The sequence below is a fragment of the Budorcas taxicolor genome, chromosome 2 (assembly GCF_023091745.1).
Source record: "Budorcas taxicolor isolate Tak-1 chromosome 2, Takin1.1, whole genome shotgun sequence".
In the NCBI taxonomy this organism is placed as follows: Eukaryota; Metazoa; Chordata; class Mammalia; order Artiodactyla; family Bovidae; genus Budorcas; species Budorcas taxicolor.
In genome coordinates, this window is record NC_068911.1 from 97,287,009 (window position 1) to 97,304,714 (window position 17,706).

A 17,706-nucleotide genomic window follows, 5' to 3' on the forward strand; every position below is an offset into this window, starting at 1 on the left:
TAGGGTCAGTCCATGGGGTCACTAAGAGTTGGGCATGACTGAACGACTTCTCTTTCACTTTTCACTTTCATGCATTGGAGAAAGAAATGGCAACCCACTCCAGTGTTCTTGCCTGGAGAATACCAGGGATGGGGGAGCCTGGTGGGCTGCCGTCTATGGGGTCGCGCAGAGTCGGACATGACTGAAGTGACTTAGCAGCAGCAGCAGCAGCAGCATTACTAGAATATCTGCCCAATGTCCCATTACCATGAGAAATTTCTAGGTCCCTTTTCTGGAAGCAATAGTTTTAACCACAAAATAAAATACCTCTGCTCCATCAAGTTTTCTTTCTAGAACCAGGCATACTATTCTCAGATTCCTTTCCCAGTATCTCTTCCTCTGGCCGCTTCTTCAATAGGGACACCCCCAGGAGTCTTTCCTCAACTCTCTTCTAGGTTCACACTTTCCCTTGGGCTTATTCATGACCTCACCCAATGCTGTCTTTAAACCGGACTACCAGATTCATACCTAGATCCCAATCAGCTTTCCTGCATTCCAACATAGATTTCTTATTCTTTAATAGAATGTAAACAATGACCAAATGACATCATGTCCAAAAGACTTCAACTTCTTTCATGTCTCTAATTTTCTCCTTTTGCTCTGAGTTAAGGGTTTCACCATTTAGCTAGTTCCTGAGTGCCATCCTGGAATCTTCTTTCCTCTTAACCTCTTGCATGTACTCACTGAGCATGTTCTATCGAATCTACCTCCTCCATGCCTCTGGTAGCCATCCCTGCCCCTCATCTCCCCATCACTCCCTTAGTATGGTATCCCAGACTTAGACACCGTATCAGCCTCTTAACTAGTCCTACTACATCTAGTGCTGCCCTCCTACTAGTTATTCTTCACATTTAAAAAGATTGTGATCTTTATAAATACAAGTCAAATCACATCTCTGCCTGCTTCAGATCATTCAGTGATTTATCTAATGTCTATGAATGAATTTTGAACTCCTTAGCAAAGCATATGAGGTTCATCACAATTTAGCTCTAATTTACTGCATTCTGGGCTTCTGTCCTATCCCCTCTTTTATGTTTCCTAATTTATCATTCCAGAGGAGTCACCAAGTCTTTATCATACTGTAATTCTCCTTCTTCCTGCCGCTTTGTACACAGTCTTCCTTCTGCCTATAGAGGCCTTTGTCTGCCAAAATGACATCCTTAAAAATAGCCCATGTCTTCTCTTCTGGGAGGCAATCTTTGGTTTCTCTTGGCTAAACTTCAGCTCCTGCTTGGTGCTCTTACAGTGTCTTGTGATATCACACTGTATTTATTATAACTGTTTACTCATTTTTCAACCCTGGGAAACTATAGGATAAGTGAGGGTAGGCGTCTCCCTTGTGCCCCTGGTATTCAGTTGAAAGGTAGGTAAATATTTCCTATAAAGGGTTGGATAGTAACTATTTTTGGCCTTGTGCAACTTGTTACAATGATTTAACTTTTGTCTCTGTAGCATGGAAGCAGTCACTGGCAATACACATAAGTATGTTGTGTTTCCCAATAAGACTTTGTGGATAAAAATAGGCAGCAGGCTGGGTATCATCCACGGCCATAGCTTGCCAATCTCTGATCTAGTCCAGCGCCTGGAATACAGTAGGCACTCATTTAAGACTTCCTGAAGAGTGGATAGGACTGCACAGTTAACATTTTCAAAGTGTGAATTTACTTGACCTATTTCACAGATAAGCAAAAGGGAGAGTTAGAGGCATTAAAGGCTTTCCTAATATTGTACTTCCCTTATGGTTCAGGGGTAAAGAATCTGCCTGCAATGCAGAAGACACAAGAGACTTGGGTTCGATCCCTGGATCAAGAGGATCCCCTAGAGTAGGAAACGGCAACCATTCCAGTACTCTTGTCTGAAAAATTCCATGGAAAGAGGGAACAGCAGGCTACAAAGAGTCAGACATGACTGAGTGGCTTATGGTTTCTAAGGGCTGAGGTTGGGATTCGAGCCTATGTCTTTTGATTCTAAATCCCTGGTTCTTTCCTCTAGGTAAAAGGCCACGATTCATAGTGGAGAAAGCTGGGACAGCTTAAAAAAACTTACCTTTTCGGAGGGGAATACCCCATGAGATGGGCCATCACTAACAGTCGAGAAGACAGTGATAAATGGGCAGTAGCCATGTTAGGTTTTGCTTTGTTTTCTATTATTCAGTGGTTAATGTTAACATTCAAATGTTAAATCAAAAGATCTAAAGTCATTTTACTCCCGTCTTAAAAACCTTATCTCTCAAAGCCTTCCTCCAGAACAAGGATCCACCAGTGGAAGGATCATTGAACCTTAGTCCCATGCTCACAAACCTTATAAATCCCGTGCCAAGATGTCTCCTAAGTAGATGACATTTTAATGATTACTACAGGGAGCTGGGAACTATTGCTTCATCCTCAGGATCAGAGTAATTAATTTTCTTAACTACCAGGCCAAATTCTGCCACGGGAGTCCAGTTGAGAAATTTCAGACCCATAGGAAGTACATTAGCTCTTCAAAGTGATTAGGGTGCCATTTCAAACACACAAGCAAAGGAGTTATTAGGCTTCTGGCTTATTTCAAACAACTTGCAGCCCTTGCTTCTCAGGGGGGAAAAAAAAGAAAGAGAAAAAAGGAAAATAACAATTTGCTCAGGTTCTTTATTTTCCAGTAAAAATACCCACGGCCTGCAAGTCTTTGGATATCAGGTATTGTGGTTGGGTGAGAGACCAAAGTGTACAGAAAAAGGGTGGAGTGCCAGAAGGCAGCACAGGAAAACACAAGCTTGCTCCAAGGCACACCAGAGCAGAGCTTTCAGAGGCCTTGATGGGAGGCAGAGCTTCACCAGCCATCACTCTAAACCAGGGAGAAGGGCGAGGACTCACAGGCTTTCCAGTCCATCTCAGGCTATGCCTCATCCCCTCACCCTCCCAAAATCTCAGAAACACCCACAGGACCATTTTACAGGCTGGGTAGATGAATTACTTCCTCAGCATCATTTCCTCATACAATCCCTATACTTCTAGGTCATCGTCATTGGAGTTCTTCTGACATGCCTTTGTAGAATATTTTATTTAACATCCATGAAGATCACAGAGAAGTTTCAAATATCGGTTTACTCTCACAAAATGGCCACAGCTCAACAGTTTCACCTTTCAATGAAGCATTCAACTGGCATGCTTCCATGAGATCTGTGTATTCAGCCATATCATTTTTTCACCTTGGAATTCAAAGAACAGCTGGACGCTTTTCTTAGCCTACTTTACAAAGTGCAAGTCTCCTACAACAATGTTTATTTGCACCTAAAATCTGCAGCAAATATATTCTTCCAAAGCTGTTTTTGAAAATCAGTGAATGACATTATTTTAAGCACTTCTAAATGCTACACATTTCTGAGATATTTTAACTTTCTCTGGACGATGTATACCTCGTTGGGGATTGCATGTTCTTTTATATCTTTCCCCCACCCATCCTCAAACATTTGAGATTGTTTTGGCCTCCAAAATGCATGCCACAAAGTAAATCTGGCTAACGAGTTTGATTTAACAGTGAAAAATACTGTTGTATTTATCTTCTAAGTTTTCTGTAATTCTCATGTATTATTTTTATCCTGGAAATAAAAATGTGAAAAAAGACTCCAGCAATAGCTAGGACAGTTTATTTATAGTAACAGCAGGAGGAATTCTAGAACTTGAAAAGGTCAGCATCAATGGCAGGTGGATATATAGCTGGTAAAATTCTAGGAGTGTTTACACTGGGGATTTGAGGCCAAGGGTAAGGCCCTACTGGCTTCAGATTATCTCACTTACCAGGCTTCCACATGGCTAGTGTGCTGTTCTGCCTGGTAGGAAACCCTCACTGTGAGAACCATTCTGATAAGTTAGACAACAAGCCAAGAGGACTGTCTGTCCCTAGGAAACTGCTATAATGGAAGGCTCTGAACGGGAAGTGAAGGAGGACCTGTGTCTGTCCCCAGTGTCCCAATGGCTGCCTAGAAGTCAAGTGGACCGGGCTTTCTTATCAGCAAGATACCACTTTGAAGGTGAAAACAGCTGGGTTTGAGAACATGGGATAAGATTCAGATCAGGTGGACGGAGAGTTGGTGACAGCACAGAGTTGTGCAGGGGAATTCACACAGGAGGTGTCAGGTGGCTTAACAGCCCTCCAAAAGAGGCAGCTCACTGCGACCAGGGGAGCCTGGCTGAGTCAGGCCAGTGTCGGAACTCAGGTTCTGGCAAAAGATTTTGTGGTGAGCTAAAGAATCTTTCTGGAAGTCAGGAAATTTGGCAACCCAGCCTCAGCGGTTCTTCCTGTATTTATTTCATTAGGAATTATTTCATGTTTCTCACATAATAAAAATAATAAATGTTGATGTATAATGCTTATCCAGAACCTACTATGTGCTAGGTACTATGCAAGATTCTTTCAAAGGGTTCTTCTTTTACTCCTCACCACAGAAATAGGTGTTATTATGAATCCTGAATTGCAGATCAGAAAAAGGAAGCTTAGAGTTAAGCCAGTTCACAGTTACATATCCAGTAAGTGGCAGCGCCAAGGCTCACATTCACTCTGCCTAACTTCAAAGCCTATTCTCTTTACTGGCTCTCTTAAACTCCATGTCTCTTTCTATCCCACTGCTAGGAGAGAAGAAGAAACACACAAAGAAAAAATTATTTCATGATTCAACAACTCTAAGAAAGAAATATTAACATCTCAGCAAGCAGCTTTACAGTCTTTTCTAAATGCACAACTTCCCCACATATTTACACTTATACTCTCTTTGAGTATATAAAATATTGTATCCCTGACTTTAACTTAATGCAAGGATTTCCCTAATTAAAAAGACAACTAGCTATGAACTACATTTTATTAAGCTGACATGACATGCCATGTTCTGTATAACTATCCCCTGTCCCTGAATGCTTAGGTTGTTTTCAAGTTTCTACTCGTGTAAATAGTAAAATTTCATTTGCATAAACTACCTGCCTCCCCCAGCATTTCTTAGGATAGGTAATGGCATTAAGATATTGGCTCAGAAGGCAAGAAGATCTGAAAGGCTTTCATTCTTGAGCTGTATTCTCTTTATGGCTTCCCACTGCGCTGGTTAGAACATCCCCACCAGCAGATCTGGAGGGCTTGTTTTAACTCACACCAACAAAACAGAGTTCACTCTATCTCCTTATTCTTCTCTAACCTCATCTTGCCTTTTCCCTGTCTTATTTCAAAACAGAGAAAAAAAGACACCCTTCTAAACAGTGTCTTCTTTTAAAGGAACTATTTTTACAATTACTCAGCATTGAAACCCCAGACTTATCCCTATGGCTGACTAAATAAGGGGGTTGAAGACGCGAGAGAAACAAAAACTGGGTGGAATTTTCCTTTGAGAAGTCGCAGGGCTTGGACCATTGCTTTCCATCTAAGATCCATCATTCCAATCTAACTGCCTCTCCAAGTGGCTTCTTGGGTTCTTTTCTTCTTCTGTCTCATTCACCCTACACTCTACTGTTAGAGGACTCTTCCATAAAAACGGAGCACATCATGCAAACGTCCAACAGATAAAGTCTCAGTGGTTCTCTGTTTCTTATACAACCTCTCTGCCTAGCTCTCAACCTCAAGCTACTACCCATCAACAAACAACGCTTATCTTTCTAGGTCTGCCTTCCCATTAACTTCATCTCCACTTTGCCTGCCTGCCTTTTCAAATAAGCAGGCTGAAGGAACATGCATTGGCCACGTATTTTTCAGAGATAGAACATGCCATTTATATGATTCAGAGGGTATCACAGGACCTTCTAGTACTTATCACTGTAATGTCAATTGGTGAAAGTGCCTATTAATAAAGATTTCTGGCTGATGACACTTTGAGACGACAGTGTATTCTGAATTCCTGGTCTCAGTCTATCACAGCAGAAGCACATACTTCACCATGAGTGTGATCGAGAATGAAGACTCTGGACTATGAGACTGTTCAGCCTGTGAGGTCATTATGTAATCTTACGCTTACCATGGGCTTCCCAGGTGAGGCAGTGGTAAAGAATCCACTTGCCAAGGCAGGGGATGCAGGAGATGCAAGAGATGCAGGTTTCATCCCTGGGTCAGGGAGATCCCCTGGAGAAGGAACTGGCAACCCACTCCAGGATTCTTGCCTGGAAAGCTCCATGGACAAGGAGCCTGGTGGGCTACAATTCATGGGGTCACAAAGAGTGGGACACGACTGAGCAACTGAGCATGCACGCACATGCTTAATATAATCACAACCCTTTAAAAATTCTGGCTTTTGTGAATAGCACCTACATCCAGCTTCTACTTCAACTGTGGTGCATTAAACTTTCTCAGTTGGGAGTTGCTCTGCTTTCAAGGGAATGTTTAACTCAGAGCTTTGCAAAAATGGACTTCTATTTTGTTGGCTATAGAGTACGACGTAGGTCAAGTGGAATTTTTGGCACTTCATTGCATTCTCTGACCTTTGCTAAACAAACTTCAAAATATATATATATTTGCAACAATTTGGAATAAACACTACATACAAGTGTTGATGGTAGATTTTCTGAAGAACTACCAAATACATCAAGACTAAGGAAAACATTCTAATGATTCTTTCAAACATGAATACATTTAAATTCTCGTTAAACAATCTTCTTATTTAGTCTTCTCAAGCTTTGATGACATGCCACGATTGGCTGTTTATCAAAAACTTAGCAAGAAATGCTTAACAAGATATAATCATGTGCACACACTTGTGCATAATTAAACCCTGTTTATAAATCATTGCAGGGTGGAATATGGTCACACAACTCAAGAAAGGTGGGTGGCAAGCAAACAACACTTTCTCTCCATCTAAAATGGAAAACTATATCACGTGGATGCTGTGAAGGTGATATAATAACCCGATCTTAAATCTCTATTTAAAACGTCTATTTCCATCTCTACTGAACAAAAGTTCTAACAAAATTAGGGAATTAATTTAGATATGAGACACGATCAGGCACTAATTGCTAATACTGAGATTGTGTGTCATGACTCTCATCCTTTCAAAGTTTTTAATTGGATAGACTCTCTTCAGTGTGTGTATGTGTGTGTGTGTGTGTGTGTGTTTTCAAAGTAGGATTTAGCTGATTCTCAGTTTCTTCATTTTATAGTTGTTCTTTCAGTTGGAAAAACAAAGGCATACTTGAGACTGAGTAATGGATATTTCTCAAGATCTCTGAGACTAGGTATTACATAGCATTAAAGAGTATACTTTTCCATTTGCTTTATGAGTTTGTCCAGTTAGAATTACTGAGATAAGCACTCCAGTATTTACATGCAACTTGAAACTCCTTTTATGGTGTGCCTGGAACCTAAGGGAAAAGAATTAGCATTTGAGGAATGCTTACCTTGTGCCAGACTTTTAATATGCATTATCTCATTTAATTCTCATAGCCACAAGATATGGTTGATATTATTTAATATGATTTTACGTGTTTGAGATCATAAAGGGAGTATAAAGTATAGAACAAGAATTTGACTGTAGATCTCTATTTCTTCAAAGCCCATCTTTTCACCAAGAAACCACACTGGGTTTCCCACCAAAGCCAGTATACGGACGTGACAAGCAGGGGCATTCTAACAATAAGGGATCTTCTGAACTTTGATACAGCTTCCACTGGTGGGAGTGAAATAAGTAAGAAGGAAATATGATGAATTAGATTGAAATATGTTCCCTAATGTAGTGAACAGTGAAGCAAGTTATAGATTATCCATCCCATGGAATACTATGCCATTGTTAGAAAGAATCAGATACCTGCTTAATGAAATGGGAAGCTGTCCTTGAGTTGCAAAATAGTTGCAGAACAATACGTACAGAATGTATACTCTAATGCAATAAACAAGCACACACAGGTGTATTTGCGTGTCCTTAGGATTAGGAACAGGCCTGGAAGGGTAGATGCAAAAAGTGTAGTTTTTTCTGCTCAGCAGGCTAAGAGTGACTGGAAGGCAAATTTGATTTATAAGCACAACAGTTGCCTAAATTTTTCATGTATGCAATTCCGTGCATTATATTTACAATTAAAAATTATGTAGTGGGTTAACTGAATAATCCATAGAAATGACTCAACCCAAGGAATGGGTGATTAAAGAGATTTAATCTCACAAAAGCAAAACTGCCCAATCTATCAGGCTTCAACATTACTATATGTATGTGATGAAAGCTAAACCTCATCACTTATGTAGCACTCTGCATTATCTGAAGAAGGTGTTAACACAAGACAAATGAGGAACGGTCATTTCAAACTTAAAGTGTCCAAAACACAGCTCTCCAGTCAGTTCTTCCTATTCAACCTTTTCCTTCTCCCAGTTTTACTCATCTAGGTAACACCACCATTTCTCCATTTGCTCCAAACCAAACCCTAAGAGGAACATTTGATTTCTTCTTTCCTTTCTCCACTGCATCCTAACTATCAGCAAATCTGACTTGACCCATTATCAAAACACTTCTTTAAGGCTTACAGTGAAACTACCATTACTTTTTGCCTGAACTACCATGGTCTTCTCCGTATAGGTCTCCCTGCTGTCACTTTTGGAAATCATTCTCCATCTGTCAGCCAGGGTGATCTTGTATAGAATCCCTCAATTGAACACACTTTATGGTTCATCACTGTATTTATAATGGAATTCCACTTTCTCACTGTGGCCCACAAGAACCTATGTGGTTTTACACTGGTCTAACATCTATGACCTCAGCTCCACCCTCATGCCCCTCATCCATGAGGCTTTAGCCAGTCAGGTCTGCTTTATGCTTGTCAAACACACTGAGCTCTGTGTGGCCTCTAGGTCTTTTCACTGTCTTTTTTCTCTTAGCAGTTTACATAGATGTCACATTGTCTATTGGCATCAATGTCTTATAGATGAAGGAATTGGATATCAGAGAGTTTAAGACATTTATATGTGGTCATCACTCTTGGTACACGATGGCTCTAGGTTTTGAACTCATGTCTAAATCATTTCAGGCTTCTGCCATCATACTAAAATAACAAAGTAAACCCAGCCCATTCCAGGGCTCTGGCTACAGTTGTGGCAATCAGTCAGCAAACATGTACTTGTTGAAAAGTCAGGAAAAAGAGATTATTTTGAAAGTTCCTTTTGTAGGTCTCCCTTCCTACCTCAAGTACATTTCCCAGCTTCTGAAGGAGTTCTTAGATCAGCTAGAGGGGGAAATCTGAGATCGATGCATTCAGAAACTCCTGTACTAGAGACTTGAAACTAAATATTGGTCATTTAGGAAATGAGAATATGACAACACAACCAGAAACTTTTACAACTTACTTAGTTAGGTGTCCAAAGAGGACCTTCATGGTGTCACGATTTGGTGGAGGGAGTTTTTGTACAAGAGACTTTATAGCTTCGATTCTTGTGTTGTCATCTTGCTTTTCTGAAAAAAAAAACAAAAACAAAAACAAAAAAAACAGTTAGAAAAGAATACGATCCCTCAGGTGCAAGAGGGAATTTTCTAAGAAGAATTTTGGACTAAGTCTTAGCAAATGTAAAACGTAAAGCTCTGATTAGCAGCAAAAGGGAATAAATATACTGAAAATCAGCACCATGAAGTTTCTTTATTTTGACAGTGAATAAGATCAACGGAAAATGAAAGCAGCAACAGTGTGGCTCTCACACAATCTTCTTATTAAGATCAAGTATTGAATCAGTTTTCATAAGTGATTTACTATTTTGTCAGTTGTGGCAGAGTAAATAATGGCCTCCCAAAGATGTCCATGGCCTAATCTCTGGAACTTGTGAATACATTACCTTCCACATATTAGGGATTTAATCCCAATTAAATTAGGGGTTCTGAGATGGAGGGATTATTCTGGATTATCTGGATGGCCCAATGTTATCACAGTGGTGGCCAGGAGGGAAGCAGGAGGATCAGGGTCAGAGAGAGAAAGGGATATGTCAATGAAAGCAAAAGGAGCTATGGCTATGTGATACTCCATGGGTAAAGATAGCCTCTAAATCCCAGAAAAGGTGAGGAAAGAGCCTCTAGAAGGAACACAGGCCTGCCAGCACCTTGATTTTTGCCCTACAAAATAGACTTCAGACTTCTTGTCTTAAGGAACATAAGATAATAAATTCTCATGGTTTGGAGCCAGAGTTTGTGATAATCTGTCATAGTAGCATTAGAAAACAAACACACAAGGACATATATTCTGATTCAATTACCAATATTCTATTTTTTTGCTTAATTTTGTGGAGGACTAAAGATTTTTTTTATTAGTTCTACGCTATCTTTTCTCCCTAATACATTTCATTTTTGCAATAAAACAAACAAACAAAAAAAAGCAAATAAATTTGAAAGCATAATGTTTAGTCACATGCATTTAAAAAAATGGGAAGTTGTTCCAAACTACATGCACATAGGTTGTTTTCTTTCATTTTGTTTCTTTTTGCCTTTCTGGGCATGGATGGCACAGTAAGAACTGAGTTACTTAGTACACTAGAGAATTTATCTTACCATAGTTTTAATAAGGGCTCAGAATTATAATAACTTCTTGAATTTAAGCTCTTTATATAAATGACTCAGATAACTTTCTTTTCTGTACTTTACTTCTAACTTCTAGCACAGAGCTCCTGATGATTCTAAAGAGGCCACTGCTAGAAAAGATAAGAGATAAGAGAATAATACGTGAGGCACACACCACCCAGTTTCCATTCTCTTCCTCCTTAGCTAGACCATCCCATTGTTGAGAAGATGGCCACATGCAGCTAAAAGAGATTATTTCCTCACTTCCTTGGCAGCTGGAGTGACCAGCTGACACTGTCTGGCCAATGAGACTGTAGTCAGAGTGTTATGTGGGACTTTTGGGGAGGCTGTGTACAGGGGGATAACTTATCTTCATAGCCTTTTGGCCTTTCTGTTTAGAAAGTAGATGGCTTATAGTTGTACTATGAGATGATCATGAGAACTGAGGCCATGGAGAGTGGAACACACAGTATAAGGAGCTTCCTTCAATCTGTGGAGCTATCAGGACAGTCCTGAAGAAAGAGTGTAGAAACTGACATTTTTTTTTTTTTTCTTAGTACACTATTGCAAAGGAAACTTTTTTCTAAGGAATGACAGGAAAATATCCTGCAGAAGAGGGTATTTGGCTAAAATAGAGCTATTTCAAATCCTGAAAGATGATGCTGTGAAAGTGCCGCACTCAATATGCCAGCAAATTTGGAAAACTCAGAAGTGGCCACAGGACTGGAAAAGGTCAGTTTTCATTCCAATCCCAAAGAAAGGCAATGCCAAAGAATGCTCAGACTACCACACAGTTGCACTCATCTCACACGCTAGTAAAGTAATGCTCAAAATTCTCCAAGCCAGGCTTCAGCAATACATGAAGCATGAACTTCCAGATGTTCAAGCTGGTTTTAGAAAAGGCAGAGGAACCAGAGATCAAATTGCCAACATCTGCTGGATCATGGAAGAAGCAAGAGAGTTCCAGAAAAACATCTATTTCTGCTTTATTGACTATGCCAAAGCCTTTGACTGTCTGGATCACAATAAACTGTGGAAAATTCTGAAAGAGATGGGAATACCAGACCACCTGACCCGCCTCTTGAGAAACCTACATGCAGGTCAAAGCAACAGTTAGTACTGGACATGGAACAACAGACTGGTTCCAAGTAGGAAAAGGAGTACGTCAAGGCTGTATATTGTCCCCCTGCTTATTTAACTTACATGCAGAGTACATCATGAGAAACACTGGGCTGGAGGAAGCACAAGCTGGAATCAAGATTGCTGGGAGAAATATCAATAACCTCAGATATGCAGATGATACCACCCTTATAGCAGAAAGTGAAGAACTAAAGAGCCTCTTGATGAAAGTGAAAGTGGAGAATGAAAAAGTTGGCCTAAAGCTCAACATTCGGAAAACGAAGATCATGGCATCCGGTCTCATCACTTTATGGGAAATAGATGGGGAAACAGTGGAAACTGTCAGACTTTATTTTTCTGGGCTCCAAAATCACTGCAGATGGTGACTGCAGCCATGAAATTAAAAGACGCTTACTCCTTGGAAGGAAAGTTATGACCAACCTAGACAGCATATTAAAAAGCAGAGACATTACTTTGTCAACAAAGGTCCGTCTAGTCAAGGTTATAGTTTTTCCCGTGGTCATGTATGGATGTGAGAGTTGGACTTGGAGAAAGCTGAGCACCGAAGAATTGATGCTTTTGAACTGTGGTTTTGGAGAAGACTCTTGAGAGTCTCTTGGACTGCAAGGAGATCCAACCAGTCCATCCTAAAGATCAGTCCTGGGTGTTCATTGGAAGGAGTGATGTTGAAGCTGAAAATCCCAGTACTTTGGCCACCTCATGCGAAGAGCTGACTCATTTGAAAAGACCCAGATGCTGGGAAAGATTGAGGGCAGGAGGAGAAGGGGACGACAGAGGATGAGATGGTTGGATGGCATCACTGATTCAATGGACATGGGTTTGGGTGGACTCCAGGTGTTGGTGATGGACAGAGAGGCCTGGCGTGCTGTGGTTCATGGGGTCACAAAGAGTCGGACACGACTGAGCAACTGGACTGAACTGAACTGAACTGAACATGGAAATACGGTGGGGGTAGTCTTAGTAGAACTCTGCTTAGAAGTGGTTCTTCTTCCTCTAAAAACCACAAAGGCCTATAAATAATGCCTCCCACACTCAGAGCTTTCAAAATTGCAGTTATTCTTAGAAGAGTTCCAACATACTGTGGATTGGACAACTGCAAATGAAAGGGACAAAGGGGAGAGCAAAAGAGAAAAGGTAGTTGCAACATCACAGCAACAGCAGACCTAATCTTTCTGCCAAAAGGCTAGAAAGCCCCCTTGTAGCTTAATGATGGCAGGACAATGTGATGCTTCAGAGGACCAGTTGGAGCCTATGGGATATGAGAAACTCAGAAGTAAAACAAGTCAGTAAAGATGAGAGCAAATTGGTACAGTATATTCAGGACAGAGCACTTAGGGACACTTGGAGACGTTGTATCTAGCCATCTGAAGCTAATTCCATACACACCAATGATCCTATACATAAACATACATCGCTTACCTGGTGGCTCAGTGATAAAGAACCCCTCTGCCAATGCAAGAGATATGGGTTCAATCCCTGGGTAGGAAAATCCCCTGGAGAAAGAAATGGCAACCCACTCCAGTATTCTTGTCTGGGAAATCCCATGGACAGAGGAGCCTGTCAGGCTACAGTCCATGGGGTTGCAAAAGAATCAGACATGACTTAGTGATTAAACAACACAACACACATACATTTACATATTTATGAGATGAGTACATTCTGCATAAAATGGCATGATGCTAGTGGTTTAATTTACCCAAGGATCTTCTGATTCAAGTAATAAAGATGAAATTGGGAAAGGTGAGGGAAGGAGAGGAGGGGAAAGGAAGAGAGGTGACCTTTCTAATTTTATTGAAGACTCTGGCCATGGCAATGATTACTTTAATGTCAGAGTCTCAGAAAAAAGGATCCGTTAACATTGAGGTCTATAGAAGCAGCAGCCATGATCTAAGCTTGATAGACAGTTAAGCAGAGAGTGGTCTAAATGGCCATATCCAGCAAACCTGTTTTAGGGAATATGTGACCCAGGCAGAGTAGGTTTAAGAAAGGTTGGGGTTGCTTAATTGGAAATAATTGCAAGGTCACTGTCATGGTATCTGGGCAGGAATTAAAGCTTTACTTTGTCTGTTTAACTACCAGATAAAAGAATTATGAATCTCCCTAGGCAGAGTCCCTCTTCTGTGTTCCATTGTGCTTAGGACATTCTATTTATTGATACTTCTTATGGTATGTTCGTGGCATGAATACCTGTAGATTTGTCCCATTAAACTGAGAATTTTCCCACAAACTGAGGCAACTCTTATACTGGCATATAGTGGGTTAAATGGAGTTTCTAGATGGCACTAGAAAAATGAGCTTTCTAGGTGGTAAAGAACCCGCCTGCGAATGCAGGAGACATAATAGATGTGGATTTGATCCCTGTGTGGGGAAGATCCTCTAGAGGAGGGCAGTATTCTCGCCTGAAGGTCCCATGGACAGAGGACCCTGGTGGGCTACAGTCCATGGGGTAGCAGAGTCGGACACGACTGAAACAACTTAGCAGCAGAAACAGTGGGGTAATTGAATTAAAAAAAAAAAAAACCATTAGTAAACAAAGGAAAGACCTGAACACAGATTGGGACAGACAGACCTTGGTTTGAATTCCACAACAGTGTTTTAGCAGTCTTGGACAAGTGGTATGTGTGGTTTGTGTGGTCTTGGATAGGTTTTTTATTTTCTTTGAAAAATGTCAAAGAGGCCAGATTTATGGATTAAACAAGACCGTATGTAATGTACCTAACAGTGACCAGCAAAATGTAGGTACTGTATAAATATTCATCACTCCCCTCCCCTCTTCTTTTTTTTTTTTTTAGGTCTATGCTAGATATGGCTCACGGGCATACTACCTGGTTATAGCGAGCATTTGAAATGTAGTTCCTAATACTTGAACTGAGTTGGTGCCAACTGGGGACAAGACACTTGCTATGGTTGCCTGACATTTCACAGCACACTAAATAATTTGAGAGGCTGGTGATCTGCTTGATGAGCAGCTTAGTTCCATGTAAGAATTTTTATAAAAGTATATGATTGTTCCATATATGCTGGTAAGAAACATCCTACATGAAGACTACTTAATAGAAATATTTTTCTCTTTCTCTGCTTTCACTTGTAATTGAGGAACTGAAATGAATGGTGGTACATACGTATCTGTGGTTAAGTTACACTTAAGTCATGGAGAGGGTACTGGACAATAGATTAGAGAGGGCTGAAATATTATCAAGGAGGAGCCATTTATTGTTCTTACAACATAATCAGAAAGAAGGTTTGAAAAGGTTATAGGAAAGCAGTAGCTTCCCCTTCAAATCAATACTGTACCCACTCTTCCATAGCTTGTACAATCAGGAAATAACACAAACACTTCTAAGTGGAGGAACTTCTAAAAATACAAGTGGATACATTAAAATCGAAATGACACCTTTTCAGATCTGGTTTATTGATGTGTCATATTAGGAGCTGGAATCAGCATACATAATACAGGAGTGGTTAATGAGCTAAGATTCAGACACAGCTTACTAAAGATGCGTCAACTGTCTTCAATTGATTCAGTGAGCATCTGAAAGACAGCATTTTCTATTAATATTTCTCCTTCAGCATATGGTTTCTCATTATTGTGAAGTATTGAGAGTTTTGAGAAGACGTTCAGATATCTCTGACTCTTTTACATTATGACTAAAAGGGAGGAAATGAACCTTTTCTACACAGAGAATTAGAGAACCTCTTAGGTAAATGGTATACTAAGAGACTTATACAAACTCTTGCTGGTAAGAAAACACTCCATGATTTGGGCCTTTTCCACTCACATTTGCTCTTACCTTCATACCCTTCTGATTTACTTTTGTATCTACTTTGAGTGAAACTTGCTCAGTCGTTTTCGACTCTTTGTGATCCCATGGACTATACAGTTCATGGATTCTCCAGGCCACAATACTGCAGTGGGCAGCTATACCCTTCTCCAGGGGAACGTTTCAATCCAGGGATCAAACCCAGGTCTCCCACGTTGCAGGCAGATTCTTTATCGGCTGAGCCACCAGGGAAGCCCATCTGCTTTAATACCTACGTTTTAGTTCCCACTCAGATTCCACTAGCCTCTCCAGTCTGAGCTGTGAACCCATACTGCATACAAAACTTTTCTGGAGGACTTCATTTTTGTCACCCAATTGCAAAAAATGCCTATGGAAAATATACATGGGATACACATATATACTAAAATAGTAAACCGTTTTTTTCACTAAGGCCTATTCCTCACCCACCTGGCCCCATATTCTCAAATTATACCAAACTCCGTTGTAAATGAGCTTCTTCAAAAACAACTCCAGGCTACTTAAAGAAGTAACAGCTCCTACATGATGTGATAGCCTTTAATGTTATGATAAGGATGTGGCTTTATAGTTTTCCCTTGATTCATGGTTTTGAGGGCACATTTTAAAAAATATGGTTTATGATGGTTATATTTGCATTTATCTGCATGAAATGTTGCTACTAAAACAAGGACATTTACAGCCAAATGCCTTTTTTGCAGAGATAAGATAAAGTTATACAATGATGGAAAGAGTTCTGTGCAGTGCAAAACCCCAGACCCGATGACCCCCAGACACTTTGCTGGCCTTATCATCTATGCATTTATTATTCCTAACTTATTTATAGTCACAAGTTAAATCATATATCAAAATTGACTCTGCTTTGATATGTAGGTTCACCCAGGGGAATAAAAGACCAGATTCTCCCAGTAAACAACATAGTAGTAGTACTATTCATTCTATTTATCTGTAATTCTAAAAGGATAACTGTACCCCTTTGTTTTGAGGAGGTCAATATACGTCACAGCTGTTCTGCTTCTGAAAGTTATGCTGGAGTGTATAGGGCATCCTATATGAAAAAAATGGCTGTTGCTTATATGTCAAGGCTATATTTGGAAGAGAGCAGTTAATTTCTATTCACTTTCTATTCTTTGTATCATCACCATTTCAGAATTTAGTTACAGACTGTCCTAACTTGTAGGAGGGATGCTTATCTTCAGAGAACATTTTATTTATTTATTTAGTGTACCCTACAACTGGATGCAAATCTTTGAGGACATGCTTTTTAATTATAAAATTTGAGTTGGGTGTTAAAGGATCATCCATATCATGCAAACAATCACTTCATAAATTTCTTTAAACAACTAACATTTACTTCAGGGAGAAACACTAGGTGGAAAGGGAGAACATTCAAGACTTACAAATGGATAAAAATAGACAGATGCTTTAAACTCCTGCTATAAATTAAGAGAAGTGGTATATCATGAAGGAGTCTGAAAAAATTAGGTTAGAAATCATGCTCTATAGTATAGTTGGGGCAAGTTGCTTGAACTCTTAATGCTTCCAGTTCCTACTTAAACACAGACACACACACAAAATCCATATACATATATCATACAATTGTATGTAGAGTTTTGTTTCAATGTACATGAACGCATATATTGTAAGTACTACTGAATCTAAGTACCCTTCCCATTAAAATCTTTCTTTTAAATCATCATCTCTATCTGCCCTGATTGCTCATAGTTCAAGGTTATTTTCCAAATCATATGAAGCCATAAATTTTACTCTTTAGTGCTATTTCCTAAACAGGAACAGCCCATATTATGTATTGGCTTTGTGAATACTTTGAAAGCAGTCCATTATGAAAGAGAGCTTGGTTCTAATTCACAAGTCAATGTGCGTGCGTATGTGCTAAGTCACTTCAGTCATGTCTGACTCTTGGTGACCCCGTGGATTGTAACCCACTAGGCTCCTCTGTCCGTGGAATTCTCCAGGCAAGAATATTGGAGTGGGTTGCTTTGGTGCAGTCAATCTTAGGATGATAACATTTTCTAAAATTCACCAAACTGAAACTGTCTCTGAAAACAAATTTCTTCAGTTTTGCAGCAATGCCCTTCTTTGTCTGAATCAAAGAGTAAGGTAATGGCGGCAGTCTTCACAGGAAAAGCATGATCGTATTACCCTCCCTAAAATTTCTTGTTTTCAAAGTAATTTTGGAAGTGTCATGGTGGCCAAGTACATTTCTGTAACTTACAAATGATACTAATTCATCCTCAGGCA

The 17,706-nt window shown here is 39.9% G+C and overlaps 1 protein-coding gene across 1 annotated transcript in view; it reads right to left on the reverse strand.

Annotated features, from left to right (window-relative positions):
* The window catches only part of ARHGAP15 (Rho GTPase activating protein 15), a 678,200-nt gene that overhangs the window by 51,563 nt on the left and 608,931 nt on the right, over positions 1-17,706 (reverse strand). Inside the window, exon 12 of the mRNA XM_052635885.1 lies at positions 9,313-9,418. Coding sequence (XP_052491845.1) covers positions 9,313-9,418 — 106 coding nt within the window. The remainder of the gene's footprint in view (positions 1-9,312; positions 9,419-17,706) is intronic.